Source organism: Ahaetulla prasina, chromosome 12 (genome assembly GCF_028640845.1).
Source record: "Ahaetulla prasina isolate Xishuangbanna chromosome 12, ASM2864084v1, whole genome shotgun sequence".
In the NCBI taxonomy this organism is placed as follows: domain Eukaryota; kingdom Metazoa; phylum Chordata; class Lepidosauria; order Squamata; family Colubridae; genus Ahaetulla; species Ahaetulla prasina.
The window spans coordinates 29,376,623-29,390,707 of record NC_080550.1 but is presented as its reverse complement, the minus strand read 5'-3'; the positions used below and the strand labels follow the sequence as shown (position 1 = coordinate 29,390,707).

General features: G+C 39.5%; 1 protein-coding gene across 3 annotated transcripts in view; it reads left to right on the top strand.

Annotated features, from left to right (window-relative positions):
* The window catches only part of CIAPIN1 (cytokine induced apoptosis inhibitor 1), a 21,158-nt gene extending 7,073 nt beyond the window's left edge, over positions 1-14,085 (top strand). For all 3 annotated transcript variants that reach the window (XM_058155240.1, XM_058155241.1, XM_058155243.1), the window contains exons 4-9: positions 790-866; positions 1,234-1,399; positions 1,962-2,035; positions 8,423-8,538; positions 11,576-11,645; positions 13,315-14,085. In XM_058155240.1, coding sequence (XP_058011223.1) covers positions 790-866; positions 1,234-1,399; positions 1,962-2,035; positions 8,423-8,538; positions 11,576-11,645; positions 13,315-13,425 — 614 coding nt within the window. In that variant the 3' untranslated portion in view covers positions 13,426-14,085. The remainder of the gene's footprint in view (positions 1-789; positions 867-1,233; positions 1,400-1,961; positions 2,036-8,422; positions 8,539-11,575; positions 11,646-13,314) is intronic.

Below are 14,085 nucleotides of genomic sequence, written 5' to 3'. Positions count from 1 at the left end.
CATACTATTAATCCACATCTGAAAATGGGTCTATGTGGGCTCCGTAGTAGTGGTGTTACAATTGAAAGTGCTTTCTCTTTTGTCTCTACCAGAAAATTGCAGGGAAGGTAGGGATAAATAACAAACAAATGACAATTTGATTCCAGACAAGCTGATAGAGGATTAAAGGTGAACTCACTTCAAACTATTTACCACCTGAATATTAAAACCTGACTGTTCAGTTGAGACAAGAAAATAATGTAATGCAGTTGATGTGAGATTTTTGAGGGCTGGGAAGAATCCTTGAGGTTCCCTCTAATTTCCTGACGCAAGTATAAGTCTTTTTCCTGTGAAACATGGTGAAGGAAATGAAATGACAATTAAGAATTATAGATCAAGATAAGAACAGGAACAACGTGTCCCACGTGATTAGGATGTTGAACTGATGATCAGCAAGCCCGCATTTAAGACCAGAGTGCTGCTGCGTGGCGGGATAAGCTCCCATCATTCATTCTAGCTCCTGCAATTTGAAAGCGTGCAGTTGCAAGTAGATAGATAGGTACCACTTTGGTGGACACATTAGGTAAGGTGATTGCAATGGCTGATCCTTTTGACACAAATGTGAACTATAGGACCGTTAGTAGCTCTGAAAATTGTGGAAGTACATAAGTACATAAGAGAAGCCTGATCCTATTGCATTCCTTTATTAAATCAATCTATTTTATCTGGAGTGATTTGGAAAACTCAAGGTTTTTTTTGTTTCCTCATAACTTTTATTTATGGATATTTGCTATCTGTTGTATTTTTCAGATAAAGATGACAAACTCAAGACAGTAAGCAAACTACAAACAATTGCAACACTCTCTGGTTTGGTTGAGGTAAAAGAGGTAAGCATTTTGATGTTGAGTTTTCACGAGATCGTTTTAAAAAACTCTGCGCTTTAAAAAGGCCTTTATGCTGCTGTTCAAAATTACAGCTTTATAAAGCTGGTTGCTAGAAGAATATATAAAATATGCAATACAGCAACCTTATAAACTCAGTTCATACTTCAAAGGAAATACAAAATACATTTGAGAAGCAAAAGATTGGATTTACATAGCGAACAAGCAAAAATGCCTCTGGAAAAATCTTCCTTTAATAGGGGAAAATGTTATTTTGTTTTTAATTAGCCATTGTTGATAATACTCACTTTGTCTTCCCTGCCTGAATGGATTAACTGGTAAAGTAACTTGTTTTCCCCCCCTTGCTTTCCAGCTGCAGAAGGACACTTTAACCTCAGAACAAATTCAGGCTATCCAGAAGCATCTGGATCTGCAGTGCAATGAAATTCTCGCAGTTCAGTTGGAAGGCAAAAAGCCCAATTTTGAGATTGGATCTTCAAGTCAGCTCAAGCTTTCTACTGTCAAGAAACCAACAACTGGTAAGAAAGCCATAGACAGATGCTTTTATCTTCTCAGATCTTGCCCCTTGGTTCACTTATGCACATCAGTAGAAACCATCCTAAGTATGGGTAAATTATGATTTAATGTATACCCTACCATTATTTTGTCCAGTTCAAGGCAGTGAATATAATTTCCCCACCTCCTGTTTTCACCACAACCACCTTGTGGGTTGGGTTAAGAGAATGGACTAGCCCAAAGTCACCTAGCTGGTTTAATGCCTAAGGGAAGACTATAACTCCCAGTCTCCCAGTCCAACAATTTCACCTCCACACAAAACTAGTTCTGAAAAGCCTGGCTGATTAACAGGTCCCATCTCAGTTAAAGACCTCATTGGAGCCTTTTCAGGGGAAAAGAATAATACTGATCAGATTTTTCCATGATTATAATTTTTTTGTTTAAATTGCTTATTAAAGAATACACTTAGCTCAGAGGTGTCAAAAGTCCCTGAGATTGTTTTGTATCACAGGACCAAGAAGAGGTTTTGAGGCTTATTGCATCATCTTTACAATTGTGTTCTCTGTGGTCAATTGGTTGTTTCAGAAAAACCAAAGGTGGATCCCACGACTGCAAAACTCTGGACTCTTTCAGCCAATGATATGGATGACGAGGACGTGGTAGGTGCAGAAGGGCCCCTCCAAAGGCTGACAGACAACCTCACAGGAAGTGATATGTAACATTATGTTTTCTGTATATCACATTTTTCCTGAACCGTCTCCTAAGCCAGGAAAATGGGACTAAGTAAAGTTGGGCAGCTCCACCCAAGAGGAATTTTAAAACTATATGTCGATAGTTTCTCCCCCAAAATCTGGATTTTATACAGTTCCCCTATTTTGATAGTAGCAGCACTCTGTTTTTTTGTTTTTTTTATTGAAAAAGTTTTAAAAAACAAAAACATTTCCCCCCCTTTTTCCCCCCCTCCCTCCCAGAAAACCCCCTTCCCCCCTCCCTTCCCCCCCACCCCCGGCTTCCCGGGTCAATCACAAGGTATTGTTATACATAAACCAAACATAGAGTAAAATTTTCCCTTCTAATCCAATTAACCTCATCCAAATCTTTTCATTTCCCAACCCCCCCATTACATAAAATAATACTTCCTAATTATTCAAAGGCAATCTGATATTTCTTAATCTGATATCTGTTTTGTAGATAATCAATCCATTTTTTCCATTCAATTAAATATCTTTCCTGCGTATTATCTTTTTAAAAAGCTGAGATTTTAGCCATCTCAGCCAAATTAATGACTTTCAATATCCATTCTTCTATTGTAGGTACCTCTTCTTTCTTCCAGTATTGTCCAATCAACAGTCTTGCTGCTGTTATTAAATTCAGAATCAATTTAGTCTCAATCCCTGTACAATCCGTTATAATTCCCAAAAGGAAAAATTGCGGCAGGAACTTTATCTTCTTCTTCAGTACATTTTGAATAATCCACCAAATTCTTATCCAAAAGGCCTTAATTTTCTTGCAAGTCCACCAAATATGAAAGTATGTAGCGTCATCACAATCACACCTCCAACATTTCGCTTGGATATCAGGATACATACATGATAATTTTGTGCTTGTGTAAACTTAAAATTTCTAACCCAGATTTTCTCCCATGTTTCCAACATTATTGGTTCCTGAATATTCTGTGCCCATTTTATCATACAATCCTTTACTAAATCCTTTTCCGAATCTATTTCAAGCAACACATTATACAATCTCTTTATATGCTCCTGGGTCTGATTTCTAATTTGCTTTATTAAATTTTCCTCCCTTTGCATTATACCAATTTTTTGATCCTCTTTCCATCTAGCACTTATTTGCCCATATTGAAACCAAGTATAATTCCTCCCTTCTTCATTTAATACCTGTAATGATTTTAATTGCAATCTACCTCCTTCAGCATACAAAAGTTCTTTATAAGTAATCATTTCCTGTTTCTGTTCTATATTTATATTCTCTATTGCATGTCTGGAGCTCGCCCATATAGGAATCTTGTAATCTAATTTATAAGAATATTTTTCCAGACCATAAAGAGCACTTCTCAACACATGATTCTTAAAAGCCCTATCCACTTTTTTCATAAAATAAATCGCATGCCATCCATATAACAAGTCATAACCTTCTATATTCAAAATTCTTTCCTCCGTTAAATTAAACCAGTCACTTATTACTGAAAGGGCTACTGCTTCATAATATAGTTTAAAATTAGGCATTTTTAAGCCACCTCTTTCCCGTGAGTCCTGTATTATTTTCATTTTAACCCTCGCCTTTTTACCCTGCCATATAAATTTATTAATCCCAATCTGCCAATCCTCCAAATTTTTATCTTTCTTAATTATTGGTATCATCTGGAACAGAAACAAAAATCTAGGTAACACATTCATTTTAATAGCCGCAATCCTCCCCAATAGCGACAACTGCAATTTTTTCCAGACACTCATATCATTCTGAACTTTTTGCCATAACAAGTCATAATTATTCTTATAAAGTTTCTTGTTCGATGAACTAATATAAACCCCTAAGTATTTAACCTTTTTTACCACCTCAAATCCTGTTATTTCCTCTAGTTTTTGTTTCTGTTGTATAGACATATTTTTGATTATCACTTTTGTTTTATTCTGATTTATTTTAAATCCTGATACCTTTCCATATTTATCAATTGCTTCCAACAAAGATCTACTTGAATTTATAGGATTTGTTAAAGTAACTACTACATCGTCTGCAAAAGCTCTAACTTTGTACTCATATTGTCTAATTTTAATTCCCTCTATTTTCGTTAATTCACGTATTTTATCTAATAATGGTTCCAGAGTCAAAACAAACAATAGTGATAAGGGACATCCCTGTCTCGTTCCTTTCGCAATCTTAATACTTTTGTCAAACTACCATTTATTATAATCTGAGCTGTTTGCTCTCCATAAATCGCTTTAATTATTCTAACAAAACAATCTCCAAATTGCATTTTCTCTATTAATTTAAATAAAAAAATCCCAATGCAATCGATCAAAGGCCTTCTCCGCATCCAAAAAAATAAGTGCTGCTGAAGTATTCTTCTTTTCCAAATATTCCAATATATTAATAATCTGTCTAACATTATTCCTCATCTGCCTCCCTTTTATAAAACCAGATTGATCAGTATGAATTCTTTGTTGTAAAACTAACATTAATCTATTTGCTATTATTTTAACAAAAATCTTATAATCATTATTTAAAAGTGAAATCGGCCTGTAGTTTAGGTTTATTTATTTATTTATTTATTTATTTATTCGATTTTTTATACCGCCCTTCTCCCGAAGGACTCAGGGCGGTGTACAGCCAAAAATAAAAACAAACAATACAATATACAATTTAAAATACAAATAAAAAACTTATTTTATAATTGGCCTAAAAAACATTAAAATATATAAAACTAAAACCCCATTAAAATTAATAATAGATAATTTAAAATCAATAAAATTTAAGCCAGCCCCGCGCGAATGAAAAGATGTGTCTTCAGTTCACGGCAGAAGGTCCGAAGGTCAGGTATTTGGCGTAAACCCGGGGGAAGCTCGTTCCAGAGTGTGGGAGCCCCCACAGAGAAGGACCTTCCCCTGGGGGCCGCCAGCCGACATTGCTTGGCGGACGGCACCCTGAGAAGTCCCTCTCTGTGAGAGCGTACGGGTCGGTGGGAGGCATGCGGTAACAGCAGGCGGTCCCGTAAGTACCCAGAGCAATCTTGCTCCTCTTTTGGTATCAGTGAAATAAAAGATGTTTTCCATGACGGGGGTATTCCCACTCCTAGTTGTATCTGATTAAATAATTCTTTAAGTGGGTATAATATTTCATCCTGTAATTTTTTATAATAACTTGCTGTAAGACCATCTGTACCAGGGGTTTTCCCCATTTTTAATTGTTTAATTGCCTCCACTATTTCTCCAGTAGCTATCGGCCGATTCAGCTCCTCCCTCTGTTTTAATGTTAGAATATTAACCTTATAATCTTTCAAATAATCATAAATGTCCCTATTCGATATTTTGTCTTTTGCATATAGAGCAGTGTAAAATTCTGAGAAGGCCTTTTTAATTTTATCCTGTTGATATATCTCTTTACCTTTATATTCTATTTTTTGTATGACACGTGCTTTCTGTTTTTTCCTTAAGTTATATGCCAGCCATCTCCCAGGTTTATTTGCATTACAGAAGGTATTATGTTTAGCATATTGTATATTCGTTGCCACCTGGTCTGCCATTAACATATTAAATTGACTCTGTAATATTCTTATAGCCTCTTTAAGTTTGTGATCTTGTGGGTTTTGAATTAATAACTGTTGCTTCTTTTGAATTTCTTCTTCCAAGTACCTACGCTGCCTTTGTTTATTATTCCTCTGCCTATTGTCCAAGTATATCAATATACCTCTAATAAAAGCTTTACTCGCCTCCCACACAGTTCCTATAGGTGTCCCCTTGTGCATATTAAAATCAAAAAATTCTTCCAACTGTTTCTTACAATGATTTACATTATCCTCATATCTAAACAGATTTTCATTCAGCCTCCATGTTCTACCACCTTTTTTTCCTTGTAATAATTCCATCCATACTGGGCTATGGTCAGTTAAACACCTCGGAAATATCTTCATTTTCTTCACCCTAGAAAGCAAGTCATTAGAAATTAAAATAAAATCAATACGTGAGAAAGATTGATGCCTATCAGAGAAAAAAGTAAAATCTCTCTCATCTGGATTCCGTAACCTCCATATATCTCTAAACTCAAAGTCTTCCATCATTTCAAAAAAGGATTTTGGTAGTTTTGCATGTATAGGTATCTTCTTGGAAGAGGTTCTCTTATCACTTGTATCAATTACTCCATTCCAGTCTCCTAATAAAATAAACGAACTATAATCCCAGGGGATCAACCTCTCGTGTAACATTTTATAAAACTTTTCTTGTTGCTGATTAGGTGCATAAATACCTATCAGCAAAGTCTTTTTTGCATGTATCACCAGTTCAATAGCAATAAATCTTCCTTGAATATCTGCCTCAATTAACTTAGCTGGTATATCTTTCCTGATATATACAACAATTCCATTTTGCTTCTTTTCCAAAGCTGATGCAGCAAAATGTTTACCTAATTTTGAGTTAATTAAGTATTTTTGGTCTGATAATTTGATATGTGTCTCTTGCAGGCAAATCACATCATTTTTAAATTGTTTCAAGTAGTGAAATATTTTCCTTCTTTTCTGAGCTGAATTCAAGCCATTAACATTCCATGACAAAATTCTATTTGCCATTACTGGCCTCCTGAAGCTTTGAAGCAAACGACGGAAGATCCTCCTCTGGTATCTTCCGTCTAGCTCCTCCCACAGCTTCCATACTGGGGTCCTGACTTTTACTTTGAGACTGTTGCTCTTCTTTACGCTTAAGAGCTCCTCTTGTCACCCTTTGCTCTGGTTCCTCTGATGCTGGCAGCAATGAAGCCTCTTGGATCACCACGCCTTCTTGAATCTCTTGAAGTTTTTCTATCACTTCTATTTCGACTTTCAAAACTGTAGAAAGAAAATCCTTTGCCTTTAAAACAGTGTCAATTCTATATCTCCTTCCTTGATAAAATACTGTCAGTCCAACTGGTACCTCCCATCTGAATTGAATCTGATGTTTTTTAAGTTCTTGTGTAAAAAAAACAAATTCCTTCCTATCTCTTAACATCTTGGAAGGAATCTCTTTCAGCACCTTCAGCTCCTGTTCTCCAATTTTTAAAGTTGTCTGATATGAAACTTGCAGAATCTGATTTCTCATAGTCCTTTTCACAAAATAAACCACAATGTCCCGAGGAAGCTTTCTCTGTCTTGCGATCCAGGAACTCTATATATTTTATCAATTTGGTAAGATACCTCTTGGGGTTCCACTTCAATAAGTTCAGCCAATGCTTCTGATACAATTTTTCTTAAGTCCTCTCCTCGCTGTTCTTGCATACAACGGATTCTAAGAGCTCCTTCCATAAGTTTATATTGTAATATCACAACCTGATCTTCATTTTGATCCACTTTTTTCTGAACACCTTGCATTTTGTCTTCTAAATGCTTATTTGACTGAGAGATCTGTTGCATTTCTTCTTCCAATCCCTCAATTTTTTTACTCAATCCTTGAACAGCCATGAGAATATCTTCTCTTATTTTTGCATTAAAATTCTCCATCATCTCTTTTTGCCTATCTTCAGAAAGTTTTAATTGTACTTTCAATATATCCTCAAGACTTGGTTCAGATCCCCTTCTTCCAGAAGGCTTTAAAGGTTTAGCTGCCATTCTGTCTTCAAAAGAATCAGGAATTTAAACTTAACTTTCCTTTACTCCTTTCAGTATAAGAGAACTCCATTTGTAACAATCCACAAATAACGCTACTTTGTTGTACTAAAAAAGTTCACTTTCACTTTCAGACGCCATTTTAAAAGTCAATTAATCAGAGACAAAGAGAAGTTTCAAGTTTCAAAAGGGGAGTCGGTATACTTGCCGTGTTGTTTCTACTTCAAAGATCGAACGCTTGTGAAATTCCCGTCTGCTTAGAAAATCAATCAATTTAACAAGTCCTTTTGAGCAGAAGTGACTCCTACTCCTTTTTCCTGAAAAAAACAGGAGCACGTTTGAAGTCGGAGATAATGAAGTTCGGTGGGATCATAAATCCAAAAAAATTCGCTCTTAAGAGCAAACCCCCTGGATAGATCTACCACTCCCCCACAGCTCTGCATAAACCCCCTTATGCCCAAGGGGTATGCTAAGGTCAGTGAACAGTGATTTATACTGTTTCACTGACTTTTACGATCTTCTAACGCGGAGTGCCCTGTTAGAGCACCCTGCAGGAGCGGTGATGTCACTGGAAACCCCAGCACTCTGTTTTATTATTGTTGCTTTTCTTTAAAAAGTCTTAAAGCTGTTCAGCAACTCTAAGCATTAACAAACTTTCCCAAATGTAACTACAGGGATCTTTGCTTCCTGTGGATCAAGGATTGATTGGGATTTGTTTTCTCTGGGTCCTTATTGTCTTCAGGATCTCCTGGATTCAGATGAGCTTCTAGATCCTGAGGATTTGAAAAAGCCAGATCCAGCATCTCTCAAAGCACCTTCTTGTAAGGAATCTGGAAAGAGGAAAGCCTGTAAGAATTGGTGAGTGTTATAATACTGTATTTTTCGGTGTATAAGACACACCTTTTTACCCCAAAAAAGAGGGTGAAATTCTGGGTGCGTGTTATACGCCGAATGTAGCCCCATCCACTTGCCGCCCCCCACTCTTCGGAGGTTGTCGGCCTCTGTGCATTGCATTTTCCGGCGGTTTCAGGCGGCAGGGATCCTCACATTAGGGTGCTGCTTGGAACTGACCTAAAACGCCCGCTGCTGCATTTTCATGAGGATGCGCGGCTCTGCGAATTGCATCGGGGAGGAAAATGCAATGCATGGAGGCAGTGCTGTTGCAAAGTGGGCGCTTCTGCACGAGAGGTGTAAGGCTAGGTGGCTCGCCGCCCGGACTGCCCTTTCTCCAGATGACCCCAGCTGAGGGCAGTCGGCTTTTTCTCCTGGCCCGGGAGGCAGATCTGGCCAGGAGGAAAGAGAAAGTGAGACTGCGGAAAAGGAGGAGGAAGAGGAGGGCGCACGGCTCTGCGAATTGCTTCAGGGAATTGAGGAGGAAAACGCCGGAAAACACAATGCATGGAGGCAACGCTCTTCGCAAAGCTAGGTTCCCCCCTCCTCCTTTTCCGCAGTCTTACTTTCTCTTTCCTCCTGGCCAGATCTGCCTCCCAGGCCAGGAGCAGAAGCCAACTTCAGAAAAAGAGGAGGAGGGCACGCGGCTTTGCAAATTGCTTCGGGCAATCAGGGAGGAAAAAGAGCGTTGCCTCCATACATTGCGTTTTCTGGCGTTCCTTCGGGAGAAGGGTGGTATAAAAATTAAATAATAATAATAATTATTATTATTATTAAAATCATCCCCCACCGTACCTTACCCACTCCAGTTAAATAGAGTGATAGGATTTGTTTTAAACTGATAAAAAGATCTATGCTACCCGTTATCAAAATCCGAATGGAAGTGAGGACGCTGCTGATCCTGATGCTGGTAGGCAGAGGCAGAATTTTTTTTTTCTTGTTTTCCTCCCCCAAACTTTAGGTGCACTTTATACTCCAGTGTGTCTTATACACCTAAAAATACGGTAAGTCAAGGACTTACCTGTACATACATCCCTGAAGCATGATAACAAAAATGCTGCAGAGAAAATAACTCTAGAAAATAGAGACTAGTTTGCAATCCTGTTGAAACCTTCTAAATCAGTGTTTCTCAAATTGGCAATTTTAAGATGTGGATGGAATTCCAGAATTGTGGATGTGGAAGTCCAGAATTTCCCAGACAGAAATTGGAGTTGAAGCCCACTTGCCAAGTTTGAGAAACTCTGATTTAAAATTATTCTTACGATGGGGTGAACACATTTCTTTGGGGTTAAATGAGGAGTTGAAGTTATTTAAATACTAGCTGATCTGTAATCCCTTGGATTATCCTTTCCAAGATGCTTACTTAAAGCGATAACAGAATGACTACAGGTGAAAAAAGCAGTGGGAATGAGTTCCAACTTCCTACCAGTTTCCCCATCAGCTTTGCATGTGGGAACCTTGCTGGAATGTCAGAAATCCCATTCATGTAGCCACAGGGACGTTGCAACAGGCACAATTTTGACACTACAGGTAGTCCTCAATTTACAGCAGTTCATTTAGTGATTACAACAGCACTGAAAAAAATGATTTACGCCTGTTTTTCACATTTTATGACCACTGCAATGTCTCCACAGTCACCTGATCAAAATTCAGCCGCTTGGCAATTGACTCATATTTATGATGGTTGCATTGTCCCAGGGTCATCTGATCGTCCCTTTTTGCGACCATCTGACAAACAAAGTGAACAGGGAAGTCAGATTCACTTAACAACTGTGTTATTAACAACTGCAGTGATTCACTTAACAATTGTGGCAAGGTCATAAAATGGGGCAAAACTCAACACATGTCTTACTTAGTAACATATATTGTGGGCTCAATTGTGGTAGTACATCGAGGGTTACCTGTACAACTGGTCTGAAGATCTGGAAATTTCAATCCCACGGGAGTAACAAGTCTTTGATTTTGGATGCATGCTTTAAGTTAGCCCATTTGAGCTACTTGATTCAAAAATAGTTGCCCTACAATGCTCCGTTTCACACAATTGAAGGTTACAAAGGGACAGGAGAGATTTAATACTGAAAATAAGACCCTGTCTTATATTTTTTTTGAACCCTGAAATAAGCACCTGGCCTTATTTTGGGGGAAGTCTTATTATTTTGGGGCGCGTGGAGCAAGATGGGCTCCTTTTGCCATCTTACCTGATTTCCAGGTCTGTGTTTATTTTTGGAGAGGGCTTATTTTCGGGGGAGGTTTATTTTAGTGCATGCACTCGAAAGCTCAATTGGGCTTATTATCAGGGGATGGCTTATTTTCAAGGGAACAGGGTAGTCCATACTGTGTTTCCCTGAAAAAATACAACCTACTCCAAAAATAAGGCCTAGCTTGATTTTTACATATATGCCCAATATAAGCCCTAAACCCAAATAAGCCCTAATTAAGACCCTGCCCACTCCTGGGTGGACGGGTAAAAATTAAGCTAGGGTAGGGGTGGGGTAGAGCTGCCATACTACTTACCTTCAGACAGTTGCAGCCAGGCCTCACACTCCCCATCACCTGCCTTGACAGCTTACTTCTTCTGTGGCCGGCAACGCCAGCAAAGCTTTCCTGATCAAAAAGATCGATCCGGAGCTCTGTTATCAGCTGCAGAGGCCTTCAGGAAAGCTTTGCTGGCTGCAGAAGTCGTTCCTAAAGGCCTCTGACAGCGAAAAGGAGGCCAGGGGCAACACGCTCAAGTCAGTGGCTGACATCCCCCCAAAATAAGACCTGGTGCCTTTTTTGGTGGCAAAAAATATATAAGACAGGGTCTTATTTTCGGGGAAACATGGGTACATTGACAACATGAATTTGGCAATTCTTGAAGTTTTCCCCTTTTGAGAACAAATGAGCAAAAAAGAAGGAAGGACATGCATAGATGTTTCCTCCATCAGCGAGGATTTGCAAGGACAAGGCAATCTTCAGGGTCTCTTTATGCCTATTAAACTTACCGCATCTCTTTCCTCCTCAGCACCTGCGGCCTTGCTGAAGAACTAGAGCAGGAGAAGAAAGGCGTACAGCCAAAATCTGCATGTGGCAACGTAATTATTTTTTCCCCACTCTCAAGCCAGACATTGTTTTGTCTAACGGCAATTATAATATAATGCCGGCTATGTGTCCCACAATGATAATTTACAGAATAAGGATTTTTATTAATGAACAAATAGGCCATTGCTAATTTTAGTTGTTGGTTTAATATATTTTTAGTAAGTAAGAGATATGGAGGAAATGCTATTTTAGAGGATGCTATTTATTGCCTCATAGGAGGAAATGCCTTTCCCATTAGAATGCTTCCAGTTTAATTTCAAGTTTTAACAGAGATGCTGGGTTTGATTTGTGTGCGCTTTTGATTGATGGCATTTCAAGCAATTAACTAGATTTTTAAAAAGGGATCATTCTTCTGATATGAGGAATCAGCAGCCATCATCCACATTCATCATCTGCATATGTGACATGCGTTTTGGAGCATGGTGGATTTTGGATCTTGGTGCCATAACACAATATAGATCCAGGAGAGCAGGATTTGGATGACACCCTTCTCTGTTGGGAGGCATTGAGGTAGCAGCTGTGTGACAGTATTCCTCCCATTCATCATCTAGCTGGATTAGTCATTTTTCAATCAAATTTTCAATCAAATTTAATAGAGGTGCCTACCCCAGTGGGCCCTGGGTGGCTTACACAGTATAATACAGGTAGTTTTCGACTTAGCGGTTACAACAGACCTCTCCAGAGCTTTTACAACTTAGTTTCAAAGTTCCAACAACCCTCCCACATCACGTGATCACAATTTGGGGGCTTGGGAACTGGCCTACACTTATGGCCATTGCAGCATCCCGTGGACACATGATTGAAATCTATATTTTTTCGCCAGAAACCAGTTTACCAGTTGTATTCACTCAAGACCTACTCTGTTTGCTTATTGACCGCAATGTTTGCTTAACCACCACCACGAAAGTTGTAAAATCAGACAGTCCTTCCCCTCCCCATTGTTAATCCCTGGCCTACGACCAGAACCAGTCTTAAAGGCTTTCCAGAATGTCAGTAGAGTCGGCGCCACCATATCTCTGGGGTGAGGCAATTCCAGAGGTTGGGGGCTGTGACAGAGAAGACCCCCTTCCTCACTCCCAGAAGAAGACCGCATTTTAATAGAAGGGGCCTGGAGCACACCCACTCTGCCCAACTGTAATGGTTGGGCTGCTTCATTCATGGATTTGTTTATTCATTTTTATGCAACCCATCTCCCCTGCAAGGTGGCTGGGTGGCATAAAATCAGGACTCTGATGGTTCCTTGGATGGAATAAGAACAGCATAAGCAGCCTTTGGGCTCTTCAGCGAGTTTGCATCTGGCTCCCAGAGACATCTGGCCTGTTTTATTTCCCTGTCCTGTCATTAATGCCTGGTGCAAGAAGTCAGAAGGCAGGATAGGGTTCAAAAGTCCTACAAGGGTATTCCATGCAACCTATACACCAGAATCTGAATGACTGAATGTCCAGGTGAATTGGCGCCAGATAAGAGTTAGTGGACTTCAAGGGTGGCTGGAGTTAGGTCTCTTACAGGGCCTAGAGACTCCAGACTGATGATGTCTTTGACCCCACCCTCGGGCTCAGCCTAGTTGTCTCCTACAATTAAGAGCACAGGTCACCCTGAAGGCTGGCTGCTCTTTGTCTGATGGATTCGCCTTCTTCAGACGCCACTTTTGTTTCTCTCTAGTGCTACCTGGGGGATGCCTTCCGCTGCGCCAGCTGTCCTTACCGTGGCATGCCAGCCTTTAAGCCTGGTGAGAAAATCCTCCTGAATGAAAACAACCTTCAGGACTCCTGAAAGAGGAGCAGCAACTCACAGCTTCCTTGGCGGTGCTTCATGGTTTGGACGCAACCGGCCATTTCTCTAGTAAAGAGGAAATCTGGACTTGGTGGGGGATCAGCAAACAAATAGATGGACCAACGCAAGTTGTGTTCCAGATTCCCTTCTCAGTTGGCATCACTTTCAAGATTCCTTGACTGACATTCTTTTGAAAAGGTTTGCATCTAGATTTTGGCTGTTATCACGCACCCTGCAGATAAAAAGATCTTGCTAGTAATCAACATCAGCCCTGGAACTACCCAGAATTTGAAAGGGCAACCTTGTCTTACTGAGCCAGCATGTGAGAAACCTTTCCATTTACTTTGCCTGCAAAATGTGGGTCTGCCAAACCCCAAAGAGTGGGTCGGGGTGGGTGGCGTTGGCTTGTACTCAAAAGTGCATCGTATGTCTTCATTCCCAGTTTTGTGCCAACGGGAGGATTCCAAATTAAACTTGTGAAACTCTGACCTTACTTTTATTTTGCTTTGACGTACAAAGTTCTTGACCATCATTTTCCTGAGGAGTTTTATGCAGATGTTGCTATTCCAGGTCGTCGTCCTTTTTTTAAGAAAGTTTGAGAATCCAGATTGCTGGAAATCCTGTCTCTGAAGTGAGTGTAATAAAAAGTTTGTTCCAAAA